This window comes from Aulonocara stuartgranti (genome assembly GCF_965226115.1).
Source record: "Aulonocara stuartgranti genome assembly, chromosome: 15".
Taxonomy (NCBI): Eukaryota; Metazoa; Chordata; class Actinopteri; order Cichliformes; family Cichlidae; genus Aulonocara; species Aulonocara stuartgranti.
In genome coordinates this window covers 26,250,984-26,267,285 of record NC_138951.1, presented here as the reverse complement: position 1 = coordinate 26,267,285, position 16,302 = coordinate 26,250,984, and the positions used below count along the sequence as shown (strand labels likewise).

The following is a 16,302-nucleotide window of genomic DNA, read 5'->3' as shown; positions in this document are numbered from 1 at the left end:
TGAAAATTAAAAAAAAGAAAAACACACACCTAGCTTAGCAGCTAGCTGCCGTTAGCTATTTGGGTTAGCATCGCGGCTGTTAGCAGCTAGCAGGTTACCGGTGGTGCGATGTCCACCTGTCATTAGTCAGGTTATAAACGGTGTTAATAAGCTGTTATTCACCTGAGCCCTGCCGCCACCCTGCCCGGGATTCCCTGGGCTCATGGTCGGGTGATTTCTCTGCTGTCCTCCCCAGCCGTGAGCCCCGGAGCCGTACTGGGAGCCCATGTCTTTAGCCAGCCCCATGCTCGGCTGTTGCTGTGCGGGATTATTATAATCTGGATATCCACCTCCATAACCCCGCATCATCGGACTCGGAGAAGTTAATAACTGGTTCAAAGTTGGTGTAGCCCCTGACGGGTGCTGCTGTTGTGGCTGCTGCTGCTGCTGACCCTGTCCGGGAAACCGCTGAAACCCGCCGCCGCCTCCAGCCGGGGAGCTGCTAGCAGTCATCACCGCCTTGCTGTGATTAGCAGCGGTCGAGCCTGCGCCGCCACTGCCGGGGCCCAGCAGGTTGTTCCCCTGGCGTGACGGGCTCATCATGCCACCGTATCCACTGTTCCCGTACCCGGGCCGGTAGTTCGGGTAGTGGTTGTAGGGGCTGTTGTTGCTGTAGCCTTCGTGGGAGTTGTGGACCTGATCCATGGTGCTGAGTACGGAGCGCGCCGCTCTTACCCCAGTCCCTGGGCTTTGTTGTCCGCCATGTTGATCGAAGCTAGGCCCTCCTCTTCCATTCCCATAATAATGATTAAACTCGGAGCTGGTCCCAGTCGGAGGAGGGTTGTTGTCGGTGCTGCTGGTGGCTGATCCCAGCCTGGCATCCATCCGCTCCTCCTCCTCCTCCCTTTGATTCAGCTCCTGTGCTCGGCTGCTCCCCTCCTGCAGGATGTTTGCTGTGCATCCATGCTGCTGGACGCTGCTGCTGATGGTGTTGTTGTTGTTGTTGTTTGTGTTGTGGTGTGTTTGCAGTTGGAAGTGGAGCTGCTGGACAAGCTGGCTGAACGACGGAGGTGTTTGGTGGAATGAGGAGAATGATGATGACGATGATGAAGATGAAGGAGGAGGAGGCTGGGGTCCAGCACCACCGGTGGCACCACAGATACCTAACGTTTTCACTGGATGCCCACTGAACATCCCCGTCTCCCTGCTCACCGCAGCAGAGGCACGGCCGGCCTGGCCTTTTGTCCCCCCTCTCCGATCTCGTATCCCCCTCCAGGTTCTCCACTGACATCACTCATCCCAGTCCTTCACTTCTCCTCATCTCAGGGGGCTGATGCCACCTGCAAGGCCACAGGTGGAAAGAGGGCGGTCAGTGGCAGAAATTTCTCATAATAATAAAAAGCCCAAAAACCCACTCTTCAGGTCTCACACCTCCCATGACCTCTCTAATAACCCCGGTCAGATAAGCCTGCAACACTGATTGGTGTTTTTACCTTTTCACCCCCGAAATACCTGAGCCATCCATCAGCAGCTGCAGCGGTTCTTCTTCTCTGTGAGGAGGTGGAGGGCTGATGCCAGGACATTTTTTTTCCTTTAAAAAAGTCTGATAACCAGATGAGTTGGAGTCACTTTTTCATGTTTTGTGACTAATCTTATGACCGTGCTCCTCATCCTTCCTGTTTGCAGCCACAGAAAGAGCTGAGATGTTCCCGAGTGCTTAAAATTATTTAGAAACATATCTCTGTGCAAAGCTTGAAACATGAGCACAAATGATCTTTTTTACAGTCTGAGGGTTGGTCAGTAGAAATAAGCAGTTTATTTCCCCAAATAGAAAAACAAAACAAAAACATAATCATCCTGAATCTTCACCAGACAGAAACAACGAGAGGAAATCATCTTGGTGTTAAATCAGCAACAAGAAACACGAAAGCTGAGAATAATTATCTGAAAGCCGTGTGCCGGCAGGTGTGGCAAGGCATCCAGCACCTAACCAACTATAAGATCAATCTCGGAGCTGCGGACGGTGACCTGGAGCTGGCAGAGGAGCTGAATATCTTCTTTGCCCGCTTTGAGACCAGGGTACCGGAGGTATTGGAGCCACAGCAGCAACACGCCACCCATAGCAGCACCACCCTCACCCTGGAAGAGCACGAGGTGAGGCGCATGCTGCAGGCTGTTAACCCGAGGAAGGCGGCGGGTCCTGATGGTGTGCCAGGTCGAATATTGAGGGATTGTGCAGGACAGCTGGCTGGGATCTTCACCAGGATTTTCAACAAATCCCTCGCACAGGCGACTGTCCCACTCTGCCTGAAGTCCTCCACCATAGTCCCCTTGCCTAAGAAGCCCCACATCACCGGCCTGAATGACTACAGACCGGTGGCACTCACCCCAGTGGTAATGAAATGCTTTGAGAAGCTGGTCCGCAGACACATCACAGCAGCCCTGCCCCGCAGCCTGGATCCACACCAGTTTGCCTACAGAGCAAACCGATCCACGGAAGACGCTGTAGCCACAGCACTCCATGCTGCATTAACTCACCTGGAAGAGCATGGTAGCTATGTGCGGATGCTCTTCGTGGATTACTGCTCAGCTTTTAACACCATCCTTCCACACAAACTGGTGGCCAAGCTACAAGACCTGGGGCTTCCATACAGCACCTGCATGTGGATCAATAGCTTCCTCTCGGGCCGTAGACAGAGAGTCAGAGTTGGCCATCACACATCCTCAGCCCTGAGTCTCAGCACTGGCTCACCCCAGGGCTGTGTGCTCAGTCCACTGCTCTACTCTCTCTACACACACGACTGCACTCCTCGCCACCACAGCAACATCTTTGTGAAATTTGCAGATGACACCACAGTGGTGGGGCTCATTTCCAAGGGAGACGAGTCTACGTACAGAGACGAGGTGGAGCAGCTGACGTCATGGTGTAAGGCCAATAACCTCCTCCTCAACACTTCAAAAACCAAAGAACTCATAATAGACTTCAGAAGGAAAAAGGCAGAGATCCAACCACTATTCATAAATGGGGACTGTGTAGAAAGGGTGGCAAGCTTCCGCTTCCTGGGAGTCAATATAGAGGAGAACCTTTCCTGGAGTGTGAACACCTCCGAGCTGCTGAAAAAGGCCCAACAGAGACTGTACTTCCTGAGAATTCTCAGGAGGAATAACATCACACAGAGACTGCTGGTGTCCTTCTACAGAGCCACCATTGAGAGTGTTCTAACTTACTGCATATGCATCTGGTACACTAGCTGCACAGGGGCTCAGAGGAAGGCACTCCAAGGGATCATTAACACCGCCCAAAAGATCACTGGCTGCCCTCTCCCCACACTGGAAGTTCTACACAACGCCCACTGTTTTAAAAAGGCCCAAAACATCATAAAAGACACCTCACATCCTGGCCACTCCCTGTTCGAACTGTTGCCCTCAGGCAGACGGTACAGGGCAATCAGAGCAAGGACTAATAGACTCAAACACAGCTGTTATCCAACTGCAATAACACATCTGAATACTACAAAAAAATGTCCATCACGCCACTCTTGTGTTAATCTATGCACGGTCTGAAGCATGTGTGTGGGAATGTATGTGAATGTTTTACTGTTATATCTTATTAGTATTTTAAGTATTCTATCTATTTTATTTATTGAATTTTATTGTTTTATTCTTATTTTGATATTGCTAGGGATGATGCAATGATCGGGGACCATTCTTAATTTCGTTGTTCTCATGACAATGACAATAAAGTTTCTGATTCTCTGATTCTCAGAAACAGCTTACATGTGAGTTTACGTTCTATTATTTAGAATCAAATAAAACACAAACATCACTGATCTTCAAACATCACCTCACCTTCTGACTAACGACAAACAAAATGGGTCCGATTTTTCAGCTTATATACTGAAACTAAAGATTTAAGGTTCTTCTTTTTGCTGAACATTAAATACGAACAAGCAGCAGAACATCAACATTTGACAATTGAAAGGAAAAACCTCTGACTCTAGTAAATGCAGTCCATCTACGTCCCCCACTGCTGCAGTATAGAAGAATCCAAGTTTAATTTTAGTGAATTGAAGGCCAACACAATTGAATCAGATGACTCATTTTCCCCACAAATTTCAGATTTTATCAAGTTCTCTCCATATTTTTACCCTCATCATCCACCTGCTGTAGTTCTGTCCCATCAGTGAGACCTGCTTCACAGTTTGAGAACCACTGCGCTGTAAGGTTGGGGGTGTGGGGGGTCTGTGGGTTCAAGTTGCTGCCGTGTTTTGGGTCTATTTGTCCTCTTAGAGCAACGAGTCACTGAGGGTCACCAGATCACAGCGGCCTCTCCGTCCATGAGTCCTCACTGAGGCTGATGAAGATGAGGATGAAGCGAATAAGAGGCCTTCACAATCAGCCAATCTCACCCAGTCTGAGATTTTAGCCGATCTCAAAACCATGAAAACACCAAGTGAGAAAAGCTTGGTGTTCATCCCTCCAGGAAAGAGTCTGACTGATGGCTCAAAACCTTCTTAGGATCCTTTTTGCAGGGTTTTTCTCTCATTTTAGTTTTTTCAGCTGTATTAAAATAATGTGAAGGCTGGGACTGAGAGAAGACGCTATGGTGACCCTTTTATTGTCAAAACTAAAAATACTCTCACAGCTCCACATCATGCTCAGCGTCCTGCTCTCTCCATGCTCTTAAACTTCACCGCCTGATAAACAGGGACCATTTCACCCTCCTGAAATCCCAGTTGAACTCAGACCTGTGTGCACATTTCCTCACTGCACTGTACTCTTCAGACGAGCAGCAGAGTTAAACCTTCTTTATTTTAATGACCAGAGGATATTAGTAAAAAGAGCACCAATGAGAAAGAAGCATCGTTTACATGTTTAAATATTTAAAAGGAGTAAATATATTTATGTATTTATGTATTATATTCATTTATTTATTTCAATAAAAAAGTCTGTGTATACGAGTCCAGCTCTGGATTATTCTGTTTGGAGATTAAGTTTTTATTATTCACCTTTAGGGCCAAACCTGCAGTTCCTCTGGTGTCCAACAGGGGCAGCAGTGAGTCAGTCCCCATGGTAAAGCTAACAGCAGAAACAAACATGTTTACATCCTGATACATTTTTACTGATTTTTTGGTCTCTGTAGACCATTTCCACCTTTACCTGTACGGGGGAGGATGTTTTTATAAGTCACCCATTTAAACTGAATTGAGGCTTAAAGTTTGTGTTAATAGGGGGCGTGGCCTCCTTAACCTGGATGGTGACGCAGGCGCCGGTACTAACTAGCTGTCTGCTAACCTTCACCTAGCTGAACTGGAGCTCTGGATCGTGTTTGTGCTGTTGCAGCTTCCTTTTAGTGAAACTATCTGAAGTGTGCGCCTCAGAGAAGAGAAGAAATCATCCACATGAAGGTTTCCCATGCACAGCTGCTGCTCTGCCCTCAATGAAACATCTGCCTCAGAGGACGTCTCCACCTCAGCGTGCAGAAATGCGAGCATGAAGGAGGTCCATCAGGGACCTTCCACCACAGCACTGGGAGCAGCCCAGTCAAGTAAAGCAGAGAAACTGGGTCAAAAAGCAGCAGCAGCTCTCAGGAACGCTGTGATGGAAACCAGCGCTCTGCTCTGCTGCTGGAAACACAACACCCAGAATCAAACTGACAACAACCTGAAAACATAACCATCACACACTCAGGTTAGAGATACAACAACCGACACACACACAGACAAGAGATACAACAACCGACACACACACACACACACACACACACACACACACACACACACACACACAGACAAGAGATACAACAACCAAAACACACTCAGGTTAGAGATACAACAACCAGGTCAGAGGGCCCGGTGCTTTGGGGTCCTTAGGGACTAGTAAAGCGCTATATAAATACAGGCCATTTACCATTTACCATAACACACACAGGCTAGACATACAACAACCAACACACAGGCTAGACATACATTAACCAACACATGCACAGGTTAGATACAACACAGCACACATCAGTAATTATTAATCTGCATTTCCACTGGTCGATTGATTGATTAGGTTACTTTTAAAGACAGTTAGCAAATATTTAAGTGATGATTTTCATTCTTTCACTTTATAAAAAACATCAGGAGACATTTAATGATGTCACCTCAAGTTCAACCTGAGAGTGAGTGAAGCCGGTCCAGTTTAATGTATCACATTTAATGAATATTAAAGGTTTTGTGGACATAAACAGGTTATGCTCACATGCTTCAGTTACTGACCTTAGCTCCGCATAAAGACTTTGTCTTGTGATGATGATTCACTGTAACAGGCTGGAAACACATCTAATAACACACAGCTGTGTTAAACCAGATTTCAATTTATTGGTCATAGCTAGGGATGGGTATCGTTTAGGTTTTATCCGATACCGGTGCCAAATCGGTACTTTTGAAACGGTGCCGGTGCTTAAACGGTGCTCAAACCGGTGCTTAAAGAATGGAGAACACAAACTTTGTCCAAAAACCTCTCATGTTCAGCTGTTTTGTTTTGTTTTTGTAAAAAGATAGCAATGTTAGCCTTTTCTGCAGCTATGGGGCATATATGGTATCACTCTTGGCTGGAAGCAGTGCTTAAACAATGGAAAAAAAACACAAACTTTGTCCAAAATCCTCTCATGTTCAGCTGTTTTCCACTTTTTCTTTGGTCATTTTAGCCTTTTTGTCCAGGGTGAAGGGAGTATCTGCCATCAAACAAGAGGACAGCCGCATGTAGCTATGATGATGTTTGCTAGTTCACCTTACATGCATTAATGTAATAACGTGGTTAGCCTCCTCAACGTAAATTACACACGGACAACATTAAGCGACTCACGCAGAGAAGAACGGCTGCTGCTGCATCATCATCCGTCATCATTTCTGCTACACTGGCAGGGCTAGGGGCCAGGACTCTATTCTTCGGGTTTTTGGGGGATGTTGCTCCGGTCCGATAACTGGCAACCCACCCGACATGCACAGTGTGAGGTCTCGCAGCAAGCTATCAAATACGGCGCATTTCTCGGCTTTTAAAAAAAACGCTATGCGTCGCCAGGTGTTTCATCGGATTTGAGGTGTTACCTCCTTTGACAATATCACAGTATCAGCTTAAAGCACTTGTTGCAGGCTGCTGAGTTTGCATCTTTTGCTGTGAAGTACAGCCAGACTTTTGACCGCTTCGCCTTGGACATTTTTAATCTGTAGCTCTGCTCTAACTGAACGTACGTACCTGGCCCCGCCTACTATCCTGGGAAACGTAAAATGATTGGCTAGAAGTGTATCACAGCTCAGGAAAAAAAAGCACCGAAATAAAGCACCGAAATGTGCGCTGCTTTTCGGTCTGGTTACTACCGTTTATGTCAGAACCGGTGCCATCATGGCACCGGACACCGGTACCCATCCCTAGTCGTAGCTTTATGTTCATGTTAAATATGCCAACGTTGACCCTGTAATGTAAGATTATATTCAGTTATGTTGATGTAAATTGAATTATTTTTTGCAAAGATCTAATTCAAAAGGACCAATTTTTGAATGTAGACCTAAATCTGTTTTTGCAGTCCAGTCTCTGCAGACAAGAGTCAGTCTTCAGGTTTCTTGTTTGACCTTAATGCTCAAACACATTGGCTGAAGGCGTTTTGTTCTTTATTCTTTTTCCCCTGAGAATCAGAACGACTCTAAAGATTTCGGAAGGTTCAGACTTTATGTTTGTCTGTTATTCTTGTATTAAGCTCCTCAGGGTCTGGAGCGGGTTTTGGTCCATCACGGATGAATCTTTTGGGATGAAATCCTGAAATCCAGCAGCACCAAAAGGAAAGAGCAGAAAGTAAAAGCATGCTGCCCTCTGCTGGAGCTCTTTAGCAGCACACTAAGATCAAACTCACGACCTGCTGATTATTCAAAGTTCTTGTGAAACATTGCCTACATCGGTTGGTGGCACAGTTGGCGTGGGGCACCCACAGTTTTGTTGTACTTGTACAATGACAATAAAGAGATATTCTGTTCAAGAGAAAATTATTCTGGAATCTTTTACATGATTTTCAATTTTTTCAGACCCTGCCTCTGAACATGAGCACCAACTAACAGGAACTGTGGTACAGCATGAGCAAATATGTGAGGGTGGTGCAGGACATGCATGAGAACAGTGAGACAGTCAGAGAGGCTCATATGGTTTGGACATGTGCAGAGGAGGGAGGAAAGGAGGAAGACGTCAGAGGAGATCTATGGATGTGATGAAGGAGGATGCTGGTATAGGGGGAGATGTAGGCAGATGATTCAATGAGGAAAAATATTATGAATGACAACAAAGAAATGCATTACATAGAATGACTTCACATAAAAGTGAGACCATAAATGTGTGAAGTGAAGAAGTTTTCTCTGAGGGGTCCTGAAGACAAAAGCTAAAAACAAAACAAAACAAAACACTTTTAGGTTTAAGGCTCAGCTGCTGTGATGCTGCAGACCCAGATGAGCTTTAAAGGCAAACCTTCTAATCATTTCTAACACATGCATGAGACAGTTTGTCTTTGAACAGAGAAGTAGAGAAAGCTAAAGCTGTGTAACCACAGGATGCACAGGGTGTGTACTCTTTCCTGTTTCCTGTGTTCTTGGTTTCGTTTTTGTGAGCTGGTAACAGTTCAGCAAGAACAATGATAAAACCAGCTCAGCAGACACAGCTTCATGTCAGCAGCTTTCATTCCTGAAACACAGGTGTGGTGTTTGAGTTCACAACAGCAAACAGCTTGACAGTTTCACATGTTCACTTACACATGACCGGACCCCTCCACAGGCACATATATACATACAGGTCAGTGCTGGAGTGCACTGTTGACACAACAGTGACTGTGAGAGTTTCTAATGTCTAAATTGTGAAGCTTCTCTCGGTGAAGAGTGAAAAATGTAAACCTGCTTGCTTCCAACTTCCTGTGCTGTTAAAGTCTGACTGAGCTGAGAACTGCAGATGAGTCATTCAGTCTCTGTCCTCCATCAGTGTCTGTAACTTCATCAGAACATCTCTGTTCAGAACTTCTCAGAGCTGCAGTTTTTGTGAGGCCCATTTTTAAAAAAATACTACTTTCTGTTCCTCCAAATTAAGGTCGTAACACGTTTCTCGCTCTATCTTCACTTTCCAATGAAGACATGAAATGAACTCAGAAATGACCTTTACAAAAAGGAGTCGTTTTTTATCAGCTTGTTGCAGCTTTATTAATGGATCAATAATGTTAAACATACAAACATTTTTCTATCAAATTTAACACTAAGGTGTTCATTTCATTAAGTTGTGTTTACTCATCAGAGCAGAGGAAACATGTTTTAGACACCACACATACACTGAATACTAATGTCATATATAACTAAAAGCTGGGATCAAAAAGTTCAATATAAAAAAAAGAATAAAAATGATTTGAGTTTGGCTCTCAGCTCTGTCCGAGTCATCATTTCATGCAGAACTGTGACTGCTCCTGGCACTAACAGCATCTTCATTACTGACACTGGATTGACCAATCAAATCTCTTAGCTTAACTGGCCCCTGCCCTACCTTTCCTGTGTGCTCATGCACCTTATTGAAAGAGGTTAGTGTGTGAAAGAGAAAAGGTGGGGCTAAAAAGCTTAGAAAGAATAAGAAACTAGAAATAAACTCAGTAAACTGAGAACATCTGGATTTAGGATTTGTTGAGAAAGTCATGTCCTCTTTCGATGATGCGTCTGAGGGCGTGCAGAATTAGAACATCAGCGCCATCCTTCAGGTCAGATTCTGAGTGGATGTTCTTCACTGGATAGATGTAGACAATGTTGATCCCCGTGTCTGCGCTGAACTTAGTAATCTACATATGAAAATCACAACACTTTAGTTTAGAAGTGAGAGATTGGACCAAACCAAAGCTTGCACTGAAATACTTAAACTAATCCACCTTTTCCTTTAGAGATACGCTTTTGTAGACGTTCCTGATATCTCTGCTGATCTTCGGACAGGCCTCATCAACTTTGGTGAAAAGGACTATTTGTGGGACCTCTGAGGAAACACAAAACATAAATATGGGTCGAGAAAAAAACGTGTGTTTAAATGATGTTTTTACAACAGCGAGTACAGGAGCTGCCTGACGTGCAGTGGAGACTGTGAAAGCCCTGTGACCTCTGAGTGAAAGAGTAAAAGCATCTGGTCTGCTGATCTGAGAGAGCGAGGCGGGACGTACGGGTGCAGTAGGTGAAATGGGCCACAACCATTAAAGATAAATAAAAGGATCTTAAAATGGATTTGGAAACAAACTGGAAGCCAGTGAAATGAGGCTGAAACTGGACGGAGGACTGAGTGGAGGCCTGGCTGAACCCGATAAAAAGCTCATTGCAGTAATCAAGATGGTTATAAAAGCATGTATTAATGTTTCGAGGTCACATGGTGGACAGAAGATGATTTTTCACAGCTGCCTCAACTGAAAAAAAACAGAATATTCCTGCTGTGCTTTCACGAACGTCGAGTGTCAGAGCAGAATCCATTTTCATCCTGGAATTCGTGACAATGAATTTCTCATGTAGGGCCAGAGAGGAAAGCTCAGCTCATGACCCATGAATACCTGTTATTAATCTCTGGCTCTCTTCCACAGCATGATTTTGTCCTGTCTTCCTTCTCTCACCCTAACCGGTCACAGCAGATGGCCGCCGCTTCCTGAGCCTTGTTCTGCTGGAGGTTTTTTCCTGCTAAAAGAGAGTTTTTCCTTCCCACTGTTGCTCATAGGAGGTCATATGATTGTTGGGCTTTTTCTCAGTATGTATTATTGTGAGTTCTACCTTACAATATAAAGTGCCTTGAGGCGACTGTTGTTGTGAATTGGCGTTGTATAAATAAAATTGAATTGAATGTTTTATAAATTTACTTCTAATTTCTATCTCTGACATGCAGAACATAGGATTAGATCCGTGTTAGTGCAGCATGACATTCAAACAGGGATGAGCTCTCCTGGAGGTCTCATCACTGTTTTACCTGAAGTTTCACTCAGAGTGAGCGTGAGCTGAGAGCAAACACAGGGTTGCTCAATGACTGCAGATCACTTCACTTCCACTGGTGTCACTAAAAACACTGATAATCCTGATTCTGTTTAAGGTGCTCTTACCCATTTCATCTGCTTCATCTCTGATGTCCTCGATTACCTCCATGTCCTCTTGCTTCATGTTAGGTATAGTGCTGGCATCAACGACAAAAACCAGAATGTGCACTTTGTCGCTGTCTGAAGGACTGCTGTTGTAGTGTGGGTCATCTTTGGACAGTTTACGTTCAGGATTGAACTGAAAAACAAACTGAATGTATCGATGTGTGACCAAATGAATGAATTCTTTAAACTCAATATCAGAAATACAGCAACTGTACCCTGTAACCTTCTTTGATGTGTCCCTTCAGGGCCCGTTTGACGTCCTTCACATGCAACTGTCTGATTTTTCTGCTGCTGGCGTTCAGTCCCGCCATGTCATTCAAGACAAAAGGGTAATAGCAGTTTGAGTCTCCCTTTTGGATCTTGAAGGCTTTATACTGTGGACCAGAATATCAGAGTCATTGAGTGTGGAGTAGTGCTGACCTGTAAGTCTTATTTTCATCATGACTGCAACAAAAACATTACCAACAATGTCCTGTAAGTTCACCTCAGCTAAAGGAGTCCCAGAAATGGACCTCTGCATGTGTTCGTGCAGTTGCTGGGTGCCTTTTTTACATTCTTTCTCTTTGGCTCTCGGAGGAGGCAGACACACTTTTTCTCCTCTCCCTTATCTTCCCTGCTTATGTCCTTGTCTAGTCTCGTGTTTTTTGTATTACTTTCCCTGGAACACTCTCTCACAGTCTGTTTCTAAAACCTAAAGAGAATTATGGATTTGATCAACTGGTCTCTGAATGCTATTGACACCCTTTTCTCAACGAGAAGTCTGGGCTCGGGAGAGCCCGAGTGCCCTGGAGGGACTTTCCCTGCCGGATACACGATGGACGGGTGGCAGGAATGGAGGGTCGTGTGCCTGGCGGGACTGTCGATCGAGGACGCTGAAGATATCTACCTATTTGGAACCATGATAACAGGGTTCTTGCTGATCTGAGCTGGCTTGGCCCTGACTTATCGGAGAATTAAGAAAGCGGAACCGGCTGTTCAAAACCCCCCAAGGCTGCCCACTGGGATTGAAACGATGGGACGAGGCGCGACTTCTGAGAACGGGCTCGAAAGCAGCATGGTTAAGACCTTGGAGACGTTTACAGCTGCCGTAAATACTCAGAATAACACCTCTGAACATATATTGGGATAGATCAAGGAGAGGCCTGCTCAAAATAACAGCCTTGAGCGAAAGTTGGATTACATTGCAGAACAGCTCACTGCAGTTGTGAGTTCTCAGATTCGGCTGTTTGGGCAAAAGAATGAAAACACCAGCAAGTTTGATACCATCATCGGGAAGCTCGCGGTTCTCCAACGGGAGATTGAGAGACCAGTGTCGGAGTGTTAAAGAACAGCTTTGAAATTCTCATGAATTGTCACAAAAGAAAAATTACCATCATAATGCGGCTACCCCTTCGGCGCCAGCTGTGGGCTCAAGGCTGGAGCCGAACAAAAACTCCCTGATAACGACTGTGTTGAGTCTGTTCCTTCCCATTCCCTACAAGGCCACCTGGGTTGGCTGGAAGACTGTTTACTTAGCCTGGCGGGGCGAAGGACACTGTCTCAGCTGAACTATGGACACGCACACACATACATATACTGATACTGATAAGCACTCACTGACGCATCACCCTCCCTACCCCGGATCCAACGCCACCTCCAACGCTTACCTCCCCTCTGATGTGGACATCGGGTCAGCTGGAGGCGCAGTCGAAAGATTGCAGCGGTCCCAGATCAGATGGACACACTGGAACTCTTTCCCATGTTGCTGTCTGTGTTTATTGTGCTATGGTGTGTTGATATCTGTGCATTCCTGCATTATCCTTCTGTGTTACACATTTCGATGTTTTTTTTTCCCTCGCTACCTAGCCTGACCTGTCTCCCCAATGTGATGTTTGTGTATTGTATGTACGGTCGGCAAGGTCTGTCATCTCGGTTGTGGGCAAAAGACCTGCAACTGACAAATGACAGCTATCTCTCATCTCATTTTTTAAAAATCATTTTGGTTTAAAATATGCAATAAAAACAAAATATATTCATTTACTTCGTTTTGGAACATTTTTTAATGGAATTATCTGACCTAGGTTATTATACACAACTAAAGCTGAAGTGAAACATCAAAACAAGTTTTGTGAAAAAACGTTTCAATCATTGATTGATGAATATAAATGATTAACACTTCCATTTTTGAAAGCATTCTTTGTTTACAGCATTTTTTCCTCACCTGCCTAAAACTTTTGCACAGTACTGAACATCACCCAGTGCTCCTCCCTCTTTTTGATGTACAGACTCACCACAGCCATTTCTCTCCATAACACTCAACCTACTCAGCACCTCCTCATCACCCATGTTCACTCCAGTCACCACTACCTATTCCTGGGGAAATCTCTACCACTTCATCTGATTTATTCTGGAATTCTTCTTAAGAAATCAGCTGACTATGAGAGAGTAAAGTGGGAAGCACTGACTACTTTTTTATTGAATGAGCCATCGCTGACAGCAACATCAATTTTTTTTTAAAACTCCGTACAGACTTTTAAACAATGGAAAAAAAGAACAATTTCTTACTCAGTCTTATCACCACAATCATGCTTCATACCTTTTTTGTGCAAGATGAATGGGAGGTGCTTCGGACAGGAGACCTGTCTGCATGCTCTGTTCTGTAGGACACTTTTAACAGAGTTGATGAAACTGGACTTTCCAGCTCCAACTGGGCCTTGTAGAAGAATCCTGAGCTGCTGTTCTTTAGTCTGAGGCTTGTAGCTGTTCACATACTGTAGATCGTCCTCTTTATTTCTGCTCAGAGGAGACAACAAAACATTACATCACATTCTGGACACTGAACAAGTGATGGGCTGAAACAGGAAGTGATAATCAACAATAACAAATGTTTCTCAGAGGCCTGTAAATGCTTACCCCCAGTTAAAGTGCTTCCTCCATGGTGCATCAAGCACTGACAACAGATGTTAAAGAAAGAATGACATCATTGGACAATAACTGATGTTCACTGGATGGAAAATAGCAGCTCTGACCAAACTTACATTTTACTGGAGGAGCTCTTGAAAACAATCCTCCCATAACTGGAACATAAAGCATTTATTTTTAGATTTAAAGGAATTATTTAATGTTTGCCTTAAATCAAAATAAATGACCAACAGCAAACAGACATCTGAAGGAGCGTACCTTTGCTGTGCTGATCTCTCTCCCCTCACTGAGATGTAGACAGTCTGCAGCCCAAATACCAAAGTGTGAAGTTACAGTCACCACATCCTAAAGCTCTTTTAACTTTCACTTTTCTTTCTTATGAAACAAGATTTTGAAACTGTACCTATAAAATCACTGGACACTTTATTAGGTACACCTTTCACACCCCCTTCTGCCTTAACTCTTTGTGGCACAGATTGATAAACAGTCTTTTTTCTTTTTTAGTAGTGTTTGAGGTATTAAGGTTTTTTTCCGTGTTAATCTTGACTCCAGTAAGAGTTTGACTCTGTGCCTTGTTCTTGTTTTGAACTCTTAGTTAACAGATTCAGCTTCTAGTTAGGTTTTCTAGTACTTAGAGTTTAGATCACTGTTGCATTAAAAGAATGTAAAGAGGAAAACAATGAATTGGGACATAGCAATGGTGTATGTATGCTGCAGCTCTCGGTTAGCTCCACACATGGAGAAAGTAATATTCAAAATTAGATTAACAGAAGAAACACGTAAGGAAGAAGATAGAGAATAAGATACTAAGGCCATAAAGGACTATTTAACCCCTCCTGGATGTCCGCTCACAAGGTTTGTGTACTTTAAATGTTTTTTTTTCTGTGATTAATAACTTTTTTATTGATTGACACAAAGTACAAGAATGCATTTCGATGTTATGTTTTTTTATTATTATTTTCTTCCGTTAGCAGTTCTCATTGGTTGTCAAGACCAGAATAAACCTTGTTTTATTACTCTACATCTTGCCTACGTCAGTCCTTGAGGGTGCTACAGAATAGAATAGAATGTCTTTATTGGCATTGTCACAGGTACAACGAAATTGAAAGTGGTTTCCGATTAGTGCATCATCCATAAAATAAAAAGTTGTATTAAAATCAAAAATAAACATTTTAAAGTGCTAATAAGAATAATATACCTAGACAATGGCCTGAGCCCACATGCACAAAGACATCATACACCTCATTCATTTCACTAACAGTATAAACAGACGTTCACATACATTCACACACACATACCTCAGCCAGTGCATAGATCATTTCAAGAGCAGCGTGATGACCATTATTTTGTAGCAGCATTAAGACATGTTATTGCAGTTGGGTAAAAGCTGTGTTTGAGTCTATTTGTCCTTACACTGAGTGCTCTGTACCATCTGCCAGAGGCCAACAGTTCAAATAGGGAGTGGGCAGGATGTGAGGTATCTTTTATAATGTTCTGGGCTTTTTTAAGAGAGCGGTTACTGTGTAGATCTTCCAGCGTGGGGAGAGGGCACCCAATGATCCTTTAGGCAGTGTTAATGACCCTCTGGAGTGCTTTCCTCTGAGCGACTGTGCAGCTAGTGTACCAGATGGTTAGAGTTTAACAGCTTCCGGTATGATGGCGCCTGTGTTTGGCTTTGCCGCTGCCGGCTGCAGTTTGTCTTGCTCTGCTCTAGTGCAGTTTTGTTTCGGCCTTTCTGTTCTCCTTTTTTGTCACTGATGTGTTGGCTCCCTTAGTCTATGATCGCCTGATGCTCCAATCTATTCGATCCTCTATGGATGGTCTGGATACCTTATCCTCCTGCGACGGCATTTTCCATCCTCCGCTGCCGGTGTATGGATCTTCATCAGACGTCACCAGTGGTACATTTTTGGGACAGCGCGATGGTGACTACTCATCCCTCATTGAACTTTGCCCAGGCGGGTACTCCTTCATCAGTCAGCCTTGGATGTCCGGCCGAGGAGGAGGTCTCGCTGCGGTGTTTGAAAGCCGGTTTCACTGTTGCTCAGTAATGGTCGAACATTTTTCATCGTTTGAATTACAGCTGGTTAAAATTGGAAATAAAGATTTAGTGTGCTGTAATGTATCATCCACCTGGCCTAAATGGTCAACTTTTAAACAGTTCAGTGACTTTTTATCCTCCATCTTGAAGCTGTAGTCGGGGATTTTAATATACACAGTGATGATGACTCTGACCTCTTTCACAGAGGTCATGGATTCTTTTC

General features: G+C 44.2%; 2 protein-coding genes across 6 annotated transcripts in view; both read right to left on the bottom strand.

Moving 5' to 3' along the window:
- The window catches only part of arid1b (AT-rich interactive domain 1B), a 48,032-nt gene extending 41,118 nt beyond the window's left edge, over positions 1–6,914 (bottom strand). For 2 of the 3 annotated variants that reach the window (XM_082506985.1, XM_082506986.1), the window contains exon 1: positions 163–1,758. In XM_082506985.1, the coding sequence (XP_082363111.1) occupies positions 163–1,173 (1,011 nt within the window). In that variant the 5' untranslated portion in view covers positions 1,174–1,758. Of the gene's footprint in view, positions 1–162; positions 1,759–6,831 lie in introns of those variants that run through there. The other variant, XM_082506984.1, reaches the window with a different exon arrangement.
- A 2,253-nt stretch (positions 6,915–9,167) lies between these two features.
- On the bottom strand, positions 9,168–14,388 carry LOC309690149 (interferon-induced protein 44-like). 3 transcript variants are annotated; one of them, XM_082507079.1, is made up of 8 exons: positions 14,297–14,388; positions 14,155–14,193; positions 14,030–14,066; positions 13,713–13,909; positions 11,353–13,070; positions 11,099–11,270; positions 9,902–10,002; positions 9,168–9,814 (listed from the first exon to the last, which is right to left on the bottom strand). In XM_082507079.1, exons 5-8 carry the CDS (start codon positions 11,446–11,448, stop codon positions 9,653–9,655), a joined length of 531 nt encoding a protein of 176 aa, XP_082363205.1. In that variant the 5' UTR covers positions 11,449–13,070; positions 13,713–13,909; positions 14,030–14,066; positions 14,155–14,193; positions 14,297–14,388; the 3' UTR covers positions 9,168–9,652. The 3 variants fall into 3 exon arrangements, with proteins under 3 accessions (XP_082363205.1, XP_082363204.1, XP_082363203.1); XM_082507078.1 differs by having other exon boundaries at positions 11,353–11,511; XM_082507077.1 differs by having other exon boundaries at positions 11,353–13,909.
- Positions 14,389–16,302: the final 1,914 nt, after the last annotated feature.

Coding starts and splice junctions, on each gene's coding strand:
- LOC309690149 (XM_082507077.1), bottom strand. CDS start 11,448: ATGGCGGGACTGAACGCCAGCAGCAGAAAAATCAGACAGTTGCATGTG. Junction 11,271..11,352: donor ACATCAAAGAAGGTTACAGG/GTACAGTTGCTG, acceptor TTTGTTTTTCAG/TTCAATCCTGAACGTAAACT. Junction 9,815..9,901: donor GCGTATCTCTAAAGGAAAAG/GTGGATTAGTTT, acceptor TTTCATATGTAG/ATTACTAAGTTCAGCGCAGA.